We start from the raw sequence: 14,245 nt of genomic DNA, 5'->3' as shown, positions 1-14,245 counted from the left end.
AACTATAATTTCCTATTATATAAGTATTTCCTTTCTCTTAACTTAGTACTCGCAAAGAACATCTCTCTCATTTTTTTTCCACTAAAGATACAATATATGAGACGAAGGTTTCTATTTTACTTAATCTTATTCAACACTATTTTATTCATATTTGAGTCACCTTCGTGTCAAAAACCAACATGTTAACCCCCTTGAGTACCATGACGCGTTTTCATATTCATTTTCTTTACTATTTGGTGATTTTATACAGGTTCAGGAACCATTGTGGGAGATTGAAATAGTGAAGACTGTGTTTCTCCCTTATTGGTATTCGTAAACAATTCGTTAACTCTGAACACGATTATTTTCAAAAGGCCACAGAGATGATAAGCCGAGTTCTCAACAGTGTTTCTCCCGTCAAGAGCTTAGAAATCCTGTTAATCTGTTACTGGAGCCATAAAAATGCCCTTAAAAACACACATTTTCAACTTGGTATATCCTTTAACCTCTTCAGTACCATAACACGTTTCTATATTCATTTTGCTTACTATTTGGTGATTTTATACAGCTTCAGAAACTAATGTGAGGATTAAAATAGTGAAAAGACTGGACATTAATCTTCTGACCTCAAAAGACCCTTCCTAATGTCAATAAAATGGTCTAATCGTACACAAATCTCAAGGTAAATATGTGTCCCGGTGCTGAAAGTGTTAAATCAAACCTGAAAGAAAAATTGCCTATGAAATCCTTCTTGAAAACACTCCTACTCGAGACCAATAGACTAAGAAGGAAGAAAATATACTAAAGAAAATCCTCGTGGTGGAACACTTACCCTGCTTGCGAGGCGATGATGAGGCAACATAGAGGGCAAACCGAGGAGTAAGCAGGGAGCGTTAGGCAGTGAAGACAACCAGGAAGGGATAAGGTACAGTGCACATGCAGACTGTCCTCCATCTTGCATCCTGTTACAAAAAAGTCCTTAGTAAATTCTAAAGGAGCAAGCAGGGAGTGTTAGGCAGTGTAGACAAGCAGGAAGGGATAGGAGTACAGTACATATGCAGACTGTCCTCCATTTTGCATCCTATTACAAAAAATATATCCTTCGTACATTCCAGAGGTTAATGAATAGTGATAGCATCTTTAGTATAATATAGTAATAATAATAATAGTAGTAGTGATAATAATAGTAGTGATAACATCTTTAGTAATCAACAGTAAGGCTATTCAGATATTAGTAGTGACTGTTTACATATTGGCAGTCACCTTCTTCATACATTAACCCCTTCAGTACCATTCCACGCTTTTATTTTCATTCTGGTAGCTATACTTAGAGATTTTACACGGCTTTAGAAACCTATGTGGGGATTAAAAGATAGTAAAGACTCTGGCCATTAATCTTTTGACCTCCATAGACCCTTCCTTATGCAAGTGAAATTGTCTATTCATACCCAAGAATCATGATAAAAAATGGTCTCGGTATTGAAGAGGTTAATAGTGCTAACATTCCGTCCTACATTTACACTTCACCAACGCAAAAATGTATTTAGTCGTAACAAACTCTCTCTCTCTCTCTCTCTCTCTCTCTCTCTCTCTCTCTCTCTCTCTCTCTCTCTTTCATCACTATGAATCTTCCTTTTTTGGTCTGCCTGATAAGCTAAAATCTTACAGCAATACAAAATATTTATCTAAACGAGGCTGACTGGTTGGTTGCCCCCAGTTCCCCCACTCTCTCTCTCTCTCTCTCTCTCTCTCTCTCTCTCTCTCTCTCTCTCTGATAGTCTTAGAAGCAGTACTGAGGCAGGCATATTTCTTTAAATCCACTTTTTGCACTGGTCTGTCTGTCTCACACATAAGAACCAATAACAGGGAGTAATTACCTTCAGCTGGCCAAGTAGTGACGCCCTCGGCAAGGCTGTTGTCTCGCTGGTTATTACACAACACACGTCCACTTCTCAGCCTCTTAACGCCAATACCCAGCAATTTATCATCTCTCTGCTCTTCAGTTTCCCTGTAGTATTTCATGTGGCTGATTTTGTAATAGAGACGGCGCAAAGGAAGACTATCACGTGGTCGACCTAATCTGCGCATTGGCCGCTGGTCTTCTCACTCTTCTGTCAGCGGTCAGCCTCATTCAGGCAGTGCTTCTACGGGATATCATTTCTGTGACTACGAATTTTTTTTTTTTTCTCTTGATTGGAGACGCGGAAATGTATATATATATTTTTTTTTTATATCATTGGTGACTTTTTTTTATATACCATATCATTTGTCTATTAGATGGAAGGCATGAATTTCTGTGAACTATTTTCGTTGTTATGGATATACTTGGTTCACGTGGTGACTTCAGAAAAAAAAATTACAAGGTGGAAGCGGAAGAGGAGTATGAGGGAGAAGGAGGAAGAGCAGGAGAGGAAGGAGGAAGATAACAACAATGGTATTAATAGTAACGTGTCTATTGCAGCATTTCTGCCAGCCTGTGCCGCCAGCCCTGCCACTCCTTGCCTCCTCCACCCTTTATCCACCACCCTCACCCGTAAGTACACACACACACACACACACACACACACACACACACACACACACACACACACACACACACACTGACCATTCCTTCATTATCCAATCTTTTTTTTTTTTTTTTTTGTGTTACTTTTTTCTGATCCTCCATTCCTTCCATCCATCCTCGCCTTCACTTCTCTTTCCTGAGTTACATAAAACATTTCCTTTCTGTTTCACTCTGTTACACTGGCTTGTGCTCTCCCTGTCTGTCCACATCTCTCCTTAGATAGTGTGTTAGCTATGAGTCAGTGAAGCAGTGAGGGAAGCCAACTACCTATATACATAGAATACTTTGGGTTACACATTCAGGTCATGATTTTGAATAATCAAGGTTTGTCCATTAGTGATATCATTCATACGTATTTTTACAAAAGTATTGCGCAATTTTCAACTTTGCCACGAATCAGGATCTCGTGAGAGTACTGTCACGGTTGTCTCTCTGTCTCACTTTCCCTTGGCAAGCCATCACATCACATGGTTCTGTGTTCCCGCGTGACACTACAGTTTGTTCTCTCTCTACCGCAGGTCAATGCAGCCGCCAGCGACACTCTCTTAATATGGTGAGTGTCCCAAGAACCTGTTTATCTCTTGGAAATTCTAAATGTTTGTAATAGCAGTTTACTGATCGTTTTGTTAACATTATCATATCTTCCCATCAAAGTCTTTACTCATCACAGTGTCTATTTGATGGTGAATTATTAATATATGTCAGATTGTAATAGCTGTGTGTAATACTCTTCCTGGAACAGAGAAAGAAAATTAAAACTGCAAATTTCACATTAATTCATAGGATAATTTCCTGGGTAATTTTAACACACACGCACGTCACGCGCACATGTGCAGTGATCCTCAGCACACACACACACACACACACTGACAGCACCATGGCGGCATGGTTTTGTTTCAGATGCGCGGGACCGGGGCCGCTATGGGTGAGGCCTCACTCCTGGCCCTGCTGCTGCTGCTGCTGGCACCTTGGGCCGCCCTTGCTCACGCCCCGCAACCCCCGCCTAGTGAGGACCAGCATGGCGCGGCGCAGGACCACCACCATCGCTCCACGTGGGACCGCCGCCATGCCGGACCTGATCATCTACAGAAGCTTGAGACTCACTTCTCTTCCCCAACATTTCTGTCCCAGCTGCCGCCATCCACCTCACTCTCGCCGCCTCCGCCGTCCACCTCACTCTCGCCGCCGCCCCCAACGCCTGCAGCCCGTGGTCGTGGCGTCACGTCCACGCAGGTCCTGCACCGTGACGTCACGCCCACGGACCTCAGGGATACACGCTTGGCACTCTCCCGTAGTGACAATCTAGGCTTCGTCCCCGCCTCTCTCTCCCGGGCTGGCTCACCCTCATCTTCAGACTCCCTCACCATCACAGACGCCTCACTCCCGACGCCTTCCGTGGAGACCCTCATTGCGATGCTCAACGAGACCCACTCCAGCCTCACCGCCGGCGACGACACGGCAACCATCTCGCCGCAGGAGTACAATAGCATCCTGACCAGGTGAGAGAGAGAGAGAGAGAGAGAGAGAGAGAGAGAGAGAGAGAGAGAGAGATGGGGAATGGGGGGGGGGCGCAACACATCACACACCTACAATAAACAAGACGGCCTAAGATTAATGGGCCGCCACATTACAACAATGGCCTTTGTTCGCCTCACCGGCAGTGTGCAGGAACACGTGTAAGGCACAGAGAAGCACGCCCGGCCATTCACTGCCAATTTAAACTTTTTTTTTTTTTTCTTTCAAGTGGAATTAGAAAAATAAAAGTTCAATTAATAGGAAAACAAAATAAAAAGCAAAGTTGTACCACCATGCAACTCTAACTCTTTATTGTTCTTTCAAGGTGTTTTCTCTGTTTGAAGTGTTTGTCTCTTACGTGAAGTCATGGTAGGGAAAGCGGTGCTTTGTTGAATATACTAAGATCTCCTCCAGGTTAGTTTTTTTTTTTTTTCACAAACATTTTCACTCGTTACAATTAATATTTGTCTTCACATGAAAGCACAGAAAGAGAGGCTCAGTTAACACCTCCTGACTCATTGCATTACTCTCTCTCTCTCTCTCTCTCTCTCTCTCTCTCTCTCTCTCTCTCTGTCCACACCTCGCTCACTCAATCCGGTCATGAATGCCTCCTCCTGTTTTTAAATTGTCACTCCATTCCTCTCTGATTCATTTCACATATCCTCTGGTTTAATCAACACTTCCACACTCGTTATGTTCCTCTCTGGATCATTCACCACCTCGCCCTTTCCCTCAACTGTTGCCACGCTGCAGGTTCAGCCTGGACGCCCTGCAGGCCACGCAGATCGCGGAGCGGCTGGGCCTGACGGGCACGGGACTGGCGGAGGTGGAGGCCAACATGAGGCTCGGTGGTGATCTGCAAGGCCCCGGTGGACCTCATGACCGACCCCAGGCGCTGCCACTGGACCGCAACATCCGCACCACGGGCCCCCTCAACACGCCGGTGTCTTCTAGTAAGTGACACGTTCCATAAAGCTTTCATACGATCCATCGTGTCCCTTGTTCTTAATGACATTGTTATCTTTTTACGATTATTTTCGAAGGCTATACGAAGATTATCAGTTGAGTTGTTATGTGTGTTTTTCCTTTGGAAGCACACAGTACTTATCAATCTAGCACTAAAATCAGGACAGCATTCTTGGAAACCCCATGGATCTCCGCTTGTAGTCTTTTAGGTCAGATAAGTATGAAAAATTGCATGAATCACTAAGATAGATCGGTTAAACGAGTCAAATTGTAATGCAGTCTCCCTGTAAGTAGACTTCATCAACATGAGTGAATGGACTGACATATGGCAAATGTAGTGTGATATTAGTAAGTGTTAAGCAGTTGGCGTAGGCAGAGGAAATTCACATAGTAAGTGCGTACACGATCAAGAGCAAGGCTTTGATAGGATAACAATTAAAAAAAAAGTTAATTTGCTATTTATAGTTGACTCAGGAGAAAAGCCAAACCTGAACAAAATGTGTGTTAAAATTCATCTTTAGAAATGTTAAGAGTAAAAGCTATGACATGATATCTAAGTTAAATTTGGCCTTGGTGAGGCATTATGTAGAGTAAGCTGTGCAGTGTTGGCCCGCATGCTGCAGGAAGGATACACATCTACTCAAATCTTTCCAAGAATATGCCGTGTATATCTGGTCTCCGTGATGCAAGAAAGATATAAATGTGCTTTATTAAGTACAGACAGCGAAACACTTAGGAACACAGAGTCTAACCTACAATATTAGTAATTACACTAAACTATGCATTATGGGACATCAACACCTCTGTTATCACGAATGTTTCTTTCTCGACAGGTATCTCAGTGGCCACGAGGCGCCTCATCTTCGGCGATCCCACGCTGTGCTACACCGGCACCTGCGAGTTCTTCCTGATGTGTTGGATGGGCGGTGGCCTCATAGACGGTGGGTGCGGCGGGTTTCTATTCGCCTGCTGCTCCAGACCCAACCAGCGTGGCCAGCGGGGCCACCAGACCTACCGAGACGACAGCATTGGCCTCATCCCCGTTGACTACGGCCCCATCAGGAACGACCAAGGTGAGAAAGAGAGAGAGAGAGAGAGAGAGAGAGAGAGAGAGAGAGAGAACAACTTAAACGAATATATTAGACAGGCAAAATAATCCATCATGTTTACCTCAACTTATTATTGTATTTCTGCTTACACCCTCTGCTATGTGCCTCTGTTCTCCTGGCAGGCTGCGGGCTCAGTGTCAGCAGCCGCCTCACCGCCCAGCGCAGGATCGTGGGCGGCACAGAGGCGGGCTTCGGCTCCTTCCCCTGGCAGGTAAGCTCTGACGTCACCTGTGCCATTTCTCTCGCTGCTTTGTCTCACACTGCCTCACTAATCCTCGCTGCACCTCACTCCACGCCATCACCTTCTTTTGATCCATGCATCCAAACTCCCTCCATCATATACTACTCTGATTCATTCCTTACTTTCATTTCTATCTTGAGTTATTTATTTCATTTCTCTCCGATTCACTTTACACCTCATGTCGTTCATTCCTTGTTCATTTCGTTCTTCTCTTCATTCCACACCTTGTTCACTGATTCCGTGCTGACTCCTGTTTTTTTTTTCATATATGTTCTTATAAGATTATTTCACTCCTCCCTTGAATCAACGCCTGAACACTTCCAGATTCATTGCATTCCTATCTGACTCATTCCACACTCTCCTCATCCACTCCACTGTCTGTCTTCAATGATAATCCTGTTTTTATCTTGAGTCATTCCACTTCTCTTTGATTCATTCCACAACTAATTTCTCTCAGTCAACACCACCAGTCACTGCATTCATCTATTACTCATTCTATACGTCGCTCCTTCACTGCCCTCCTTCAATATTCACTCCTGTTTTCTCTTCTTCCTCAAGCCAAACTTCATTCGCTTTGGTAACGCGACTGAATATTTGCAGACATGAAACTCAATCTACTGTGACGTGATAGGACTTGTTTCTTAATTCCCCCTCGTGTTGTTTAAAGGGTCCGTATTTTTAAATGCTTGTGTGTCTTAGGCCAGTATTCTTAAACGCTTTGCTCTCTCACCATCATTATTTTCCTAAAGGTTTAGTTGAAGATGTTTATGTTTTTAAGGGTATTTTGTGGTTCCGCTGATGGACTGACGAGATTTTTAGATTATTATAAGGAGAAACTGTCTTGAAAACCAGGCTAGTCGTCTATGTGGCCTTGGAAAATTGTCGTAGAGAGAGAGAGAGAGAGAGAGAGAGAGAGAGCAATGCGTTTCCGAATACTGGAGTTATCATTACTTCTAACAAGTAGAAATAAAAGAAAGTATGTTTCGCACAGTGGCTTCTTGTAGTCTTTTCAAATTTCTTATGCTTAAATGGAAGTTATTGAAGATTTTCACTGGTATTTTCATGTGTCTATTAAAAGTTTGACAAGTTGTTCTTCATCAATAAAGGAGGAACCATTCACACAAACCCGAGTTATCATCTCTGTGGCCATCGAAAAAAAAAAAAAAACCAGTCATAATAAAAAGAACAAAGCTTTTTAAAATACGGACCTTTTGTGTAAAAAAGAAAAAAATAGACATCAAAGGGTAAAGAGAGAAATGGAAATCATCTCTACTTCACTATATAATTTATAGACTCTATGTGCATATCTCAACTTCACCCCTTCAGTGCCATGACGCCTTTCCATATTCATTCTGCTTATTATATAGTGATTTTATACAGCTTCAGAAACTTATGCGGGGATTAAAATAGTGAAGACTCTGTCCATTAATCTTCTGATCCCCAATAGACCCTTCCTAATGTCAATAAAATCATCTAATCGTGCATAAATCTCAAGGTGAAAATGTGTCCCAATACTGAAAGGGTTAAATTAAGGGATTTGTTAACAGCTTTTTTTTTTAATATTACTATTTATGTGTATTATATGTTACGATCGTTTTGCTTTTTTTTTTTTCTTCATTACATACACAACATTCCTTATATTCATTCCATCTATTTAACCCCTTCAGTAATAGGACATGTTTTCATATTTACTCTGCTAACTACTTGGTGATTTTATACAGCTTCAGAAACTAACGTGTGGATTGAAACAGTGAAGACGCTGGCCATTAATCATCTTTCCTCCATAGACCCTTCCTAATGTAAATAGAATTGTCTAATCACACCCAAAATTCAAGGTACGAGTAAAAATGCGTCCCGGTACTGAAGGGGGTGTAAGAGAGAAGGGGGTTTATAAATGACGAAAGAGAGAGAGAGAGAGAGAGAGAGAGAGAGAGAGAGAGAGAGAGAGAGAGAGAGAGAGAGAGAATTGGGAAAATACAGGAAATGCATGAGGAAGAAGGGTAAAGAAAGAAAGAAAATACAGGAAATGCATGAAAAGAAAGGAAGAAAGAAAGAGAAGAGGAAGAGACAAAGAAGAGAGAGAGATGAAGAGAGAGAGAGAGAGAGAGAGAGAGAGAGAGCACACCCACCCTCCCCTCCCTTACCCATTCCTAACTTACAACCCACCCACCCACCCACCCACCCTTCACTCACTCACGTCTGACCGCTGAGACTCGCCTTCTAGACCACCACCAGCAGGTCACGACTGAGGCAGCAGACAGACTGGACCCGCCGCCGACGTGCACCAGACGGAGGACCAGCTAGCCAGGGACAGGGATACAAACTTACGCTCTTACCCACGCACTGTACTAAACCTTGACTGCCTTGTAACTACGTAGAGTGACCTCCTTGTTCCCAGACGAAAGATTGTGTCGATTGGGTTTCTATTTGCCATTTTCCTACTTACTTGTTTATTAATTTGTTTTATTTTTATTTATTTTTTGTTGGCGATGGAAGAATTGTATTTTTTCATTTCTTGTTTTTGTTTCTTTTGTTTTTGTTTGTTTGTTTACATTTTCTTGTTGGTATGACGTACATTTGAGTTTGCCTTGAAGTTAAAATTTAATAAAGTGTTGACAGACTAATGCTCATTGCAACAATAATAATAATAAATATTATGATGACAAGGAAAATGATAATAATAATAATAATAATAATAATAATAATAATAATAATAATAATAATAATAATAATAATAATAATAATAATAATAATAATAATAATAATAATGATAATAATAATAATAATGATATATATGATAATTATAATAGTAATAATAATAATAATAATAATAATAATAATAATAATAATAATAATAATAATAATAATAATAATAATAATAATAATAATAATAATAATAGAATAATTTGATCTCCATACCAGCGTGCTAATAGTGTAATATGACCAAAGATATAAAGTATTAATATCCCTCACTTATCAATGTGTCATGTGATCTGTTTTGCGTGTCTTGCTGCAGTGTGTCACGAGTCACTTCTAATACAAAAGAGTCAATTCTAATGAGAGGAAATGTAAAGGGAAAGTATTCTGAGAGGACAATTTATTAACCCTTCAGCTGCTAATGGCAATATTTGAGCAGTTCTACACGACTTTGCTTATGGATAAATGCAACTATAGTCACTGAAAATATCTCGTACTGACATCTTTAGTAGTACCTTTGAAAACGACAAACTTGCTTCATAGTACTTTATCAAACTCAAGGAGAAGCAATAAAAAAGTTTGCATTTGTGAAGTCTGTCAGTCATTCTTCTTACTGACACCAATAGACTTACCTCTGGTTATATTAATATGATCAAAGAGAGGCATTGAAAAGTCTAAATTAGTCAGTTATTCCTTTAGTTTGACCTTAATTTGTTGCTGGTACTTTTGAAAGCCGTGTTACAAACTTACACCAAAGAATTTTGATAAGCTTGAGGAGACACCGTAGACTTTGAATTAGTCGGTCATTCGTCATGATTGACTCTCACTTTTGCTGATGCCTTTGAAAAATATATCATGAACTTACTTTAGAACCACATAATTAGCCTAAAAAAAGAAAATAACCAGAAATTCCTACTGTTAACACTTTTCACATCTGCCACCTTTGAAAAGTGCATTGATATCATGCCATTTTGACAAACCACAGCAGCTGAAGGGTTAAACACTATTATATTGTCCACGTATGTACAAAACACGCTTCGCTGCACATCACGCCGCTATGCTTTCCTCAATTTGTTTTTTTGCACTTCCCTTCCCCCCTCCCCCTCCCCTGACCTCCCGTGCCCCGTAGGCCTACATCCAGATCGGGTCAAGCCGCTGCGGGGGCTCGCTCATCAACCAGTACCACGTGGTCACCGCCGGCCACTGCGTCGCCAGGTAAGCTCATTAAAAGTTAAGACATTAATCCCTTGAATACCATGACGTGTTTCCATATTCACTCTGCTATTTGGTGATCTTATACAGCTTCAGATACTCATGTCGGGGATTAAAATTGTGAAGACCGTGGATATTAATCTTCTGACCTCCATAGACCCTTCCTAATGTCAATAAAATGGTCTAGTCGTACATAAATCTCAAGTCAAAATGTGTCCCAGTATTGAAGGAGTTAATTACACCGTGGGAAAAGAGCACAGGAACATCAAGTAGGATCCAAGACTCTAAGCTCCTTGATTCGCTCTTAGGCTTTACAAACAGGATAGGAGATTATCTATAGTCATTATACTTTAAAACATTACAACAAAAGAACATAAGACATTACAGTATTAAGACTCCACACTGCAACAAGGGACGTCACAGCATGGGGCATTACACCAAAGGACACCACAGCATAAAACATCAGAACATTAGAACATAGAACATTGCAGCATGAGACATCACAGCATAGGACATCACACCACAAAGAAAAACACAATACTTAAATGGAACCTTCTAGAGTTATCCCAAAGCTTGCTAATCTATTCCACACTCCACTCACTCTCCTGAGACACTCCATAATTCACTGATTCATTCCATTCACTCACTCCACATTGATGTTGGAAAGATAAATCATGCATTACTGATACGCTGTAGATTCTTTTGGATATTGTAAGGGCCATCAGATCTGCTGCTGTTGTTTCTTCGTTCATTGCATTAGTTGAATAAGGAAGTAGTATTATGCAATTATTATTTTTTTCTCTTCGCAGATTTATGTACAGTTATAGTAATTATTGCAACTCTCTCTCTCTCTCTCTCTCTCTCTCTCTCTCTCTCTCTCTCTCTCTCTCTCTCTCTCTCTCAACACAGAGCACGCCCCGGGCAGGTTCGCGTCACTCTCGGGGACTACGTGCTCAACTCGGAGCGTGAGCCTCTCCATCCTATCATATTCGGCGCCACGGACATCAAGGTGAGGATACGATAACATATACTTCACTCTCGCGACGCCCCCCACAAACCCTCTTGCTCCTGATCCTCCTGTCGCAACACAATGGAGAGGGAGGTAATGTAGAGGGCGCTGGGTGGTGGAGTGTGTGGACGATGAAGTAGGTGTCATTGTGGGCTATAAAACATACATGAACACATACATGCCTATTTCAAGCTCTCATCCTCATGCATAAGTTTGTCTAATCTTGTAAATCTCCTTAATGACCCCGCATTGAATCTATTTCATTCATCTATCACTACTTGAAAACCTGTTCATTTCTATTTTTTTTTTTTTTTTTTTTTTTTATTTAACTTTATCATACTTGAATGCATTATTTACTGTTCTATCCCGATGACTAACGCTTAGGATTTTGCTGATGTCACCCTTGTTATGATCTCTTCTCCATCTCTAGACCTCCATCAGATCCCCTCTGAATGTTCTTGTCCTGTCTTGATTATTGAACCCGATGATTGTGGTGGTCACTTTTGTTTCACCTTTTGTAACTCGTTGCAGGTTCACCCGAATTTCAAGTTCACGCCACAGGCAGATCGCTTTGACGTGGCGGTGATCACATTGGACAAGCCCGTGCACTATCAGCCCCACGTGCAACCCATTTGTCTTCCGGAAAAGGGCAAGGATTGGTTAGGCAACTACGGGTGGGCGGCAGGATGGGGCGCCTTGCAGTCAGGTACTGAATGACATTACTACAAACCGCTTTCTTAAACTTTAACTATATTTCTGTTTTGTTTAAGTGTTTTCTCCCCTACATTGTTGTACTCTATCCGTCCATTGTATTGTAACTTCCCCCTTCTCTCCTGCAGGTTCTCGACTACGACCCAAGACGCTGCAGGTGGTGGACGTCCCCATCTTGGACTCTCGCCTGTGTGAGGACTGGCACCGACAGAAGGGCATCAATGTTATCATCTACGACGAGATGATGTGTGCTGGGTAAGACGCTCTCTCTCTCTCTCTCTCTCTCTCTCTCTCTCTCTCTCTCTCTCTCTCTCTCTCTCTCTCTCTCTCTCTCTCTCTCTACTATTACTACTACTCTCCTATTGCTGCTGTATCTTACTACAACACACACACACACACACACACACACACACACACACACACACACACACACACACACACACACACACACACACACACACACACACACACACACACATGAGTTGTTGGCTGTGGCGGGAAGTAAAGCCGAATCTCCGCCTCAGGTATAATGACGGCGGTAAGGACTCCTGCCAGGGGGACTCCGGCGGCCCTCTCATGATCCAGGAGGGCGGACGGTGGTACTTGGCGGGCATCGTGTCTGCGGGCTACTCCTGTGCCCAGAACAAACAACCAGGTGAGTGTGTGAGTGAAGCTGTTAGAAAGTCGTAGAAGGACAGAAGAAGATAAATTATGAGGATTTAAACAAAGTCGAGAGATTGACTCCATTCTTGTGCCACACTTGTCCTCTAAAAAGCAGTGAATCTGTTGAGTGGATGTGTCTATTAGAAGGAATAGAAAGGACAGAGGAAAGGAAATTATGAGGTTTATGAAAATTAGAGAAACTGATGCCTTGTCCTATCACTCTAGTGTTATCATGCTTTTGACGTGCATTTGAGAGATACAGATGCAGTGCAGAATTTTTTTGCATGTAGAATAGGAATGAGTAATATTCAAAAGCACTCCTGTACTCAGAACAAGCAGGCGAGTGCGTGAGTCTGTTACACTCAAGAAGACGCTCACACTTCCCCTTCTCTTTCTTCACACACTCAGGGATATACCACAAGGTGTCCTACACGTCTGACTGGATCTCTTGGGCGGCGAGTACCTAGAAGGCCTGCAATGCCCGGGCAGCCTCGTCCTGGAGCAGTGTGTGGCGGCTGCCGGGCGAGACATGCAGCCAGGAGCAGCGGGCGGCGCCTGGAGGAGTGAAAGGTCGTCCTGCACTCCAACTACCCTTACTCCAAGTGTCATCTTCCTAATTCTGTGATAATTCCTAATCCTACTGTCATTGTTACAGGTATGGGCGCTTGATGCTCAGTACTAAGACTTGATCACACTGCAGATTGACACGTAACATTACTTGAGCCTCCCTTTCGTCATACTGATTGGATTGTTATATACCTACTGACTCGTAAAGCATTAATCATACTGTTCCGCACGGCTCTATAACTTCCAGTAACAGCATTTTGGAAAGACACCACATGATCTTTTTTTTTTTTTTTTTTTTTTACTTTTCTTTGTGAAGCTTTTCATGTGATGGTGATGGTGATAGTGACGGCGGCAATCCTGGCGGGGCATTCTTCGTTCCTTTATTCCATCCTTCTTTCCATTATCCAGACTCCTATAAAACCAATCTGAAATCTCTTTCTAACATTCGAAACTATAATGATTTTTTGTCTAAACTAAGCTACACTTTTTTTTTCTCGGACCTTCCACTCTTTTTTTCGGGAATGGCATTATGGGCGTTACTTTTTTCTTGTGTCCTCATTTACATAATTTCCTTGAATAAACTTATAAGCTGTCTAATCCCGCCAAGGCTGCCCGGTCCCAGCCACGCATCATATCTGAGTCTCAGGTTCACGTCTCCCGAGCGTACTTGTTGTGGGGTCTGTGTGAGTGACATTGTAAGTCATGTTGTTTGTGTTGTTTTGTTGATAAACCGCAGCGGGCTGGTCCCGAGGCGGCGCATATGCATACTTCAGTGTATTATATCAGCGTCATGTATATATTGCATATTTTTATATAAAACTCCATACTTTTAAGAAACAGCTGTGTTTTATTTGTATTCTCATGAATTTAGTTTATGATATGTTGGTAGAGATAGATAGATAGAGAGAGAGAGAGAGAGAGAGAGAGAGAGAGAGAGAGAGAGAGAGAGAGAGAGAGAGAGAGAGAGAGAGAGGAGAGAGCATGTCACTTGTATTTTTAAGCAACGGCAG

The 14,245-nt window shown here is 42.0% G+C and overlaps 1 protein-coding gene across 2 annotated transcripts in view; it reads left to right on the top strand.

The window, feature by feature from the left end:
- Positions 1-13,655, top strand: part of LOC123517677 — a 50,939-nt gene extending 37,284 nt beyond the window's left edge. Inside the window, exons 2-13 of one of the 2 annotated variants that reach the window (XM_045278007.1) lie at positions 2,441-2,512; positions 3,064-3,098; positions 3,446-4,044; positions 4,814-5,013; positions 5,860-6,099; positions 6,258-6,346; positions 10,203-10,288; positions 11,195-11,294; positions 11,826-12,000; positions 12,134-12,260; positions 12,530-12,660; positions 13,077-13,655. In XM_045278007.1, the coding sequence (XP_045133942.1) occupies positions 3,096-3,098; positions 3,446-4,044; positions 4,814-5,013; positions 5,860-6,099; positions 6,258-6,346; positions 10,203-10,288; positions 11,195-11,294; positions 11,826-12,000; positions 12,134-12,260; positions 12,530-12,660; positions 13,077-13,135 (1,809 nt within the window). In that variant the 5' untranslated portion in view covers positions 2,441-2,512; positions 3,064-3,095 and the 3' untranslated portion in view covers positions 13,136-13,655. The remainder of the gene's footprint in view (positions 1-2,440; positions 2,513-3,063; positions 3,099-3,445; positions 4,045-4,813; positions 5,014-5,859; positions 6,100-6,257; positions 6,347-10,202; positions 10,289-11,194; positions 11,295-11,825; positions 12,001-12,133; positions 12,261-12,529; positions 12,661-13,076) is intronic. The other variant, XM_045278008.1, reaches the window with a different exon arrangement.
- Positions 13,656-14,245: the final 590 nt, after the last annotated feature.

The sequence above is a fragment of the Portunus trituberculatus genome, chromosome 42, assembly GCF_017591435.1.
Source record: "Portunus trituberculatus isolate SZX2019 chromosome 42, ASM1759143v1, whole genome shotgun sequence".
In the NCBI taxonomy this organism is placed as follows: domain Eukaryota; kingdom Metazoa; phylum Arthropoda; class Malacostraca; order Decapoda; family Portunidae; genus Portunus; species Portunus trituberculatus.
Note: the sequence above shows the minus strand (reverse complement) of the source record. Positions and strands in the feature narration are given on the sequence as shown.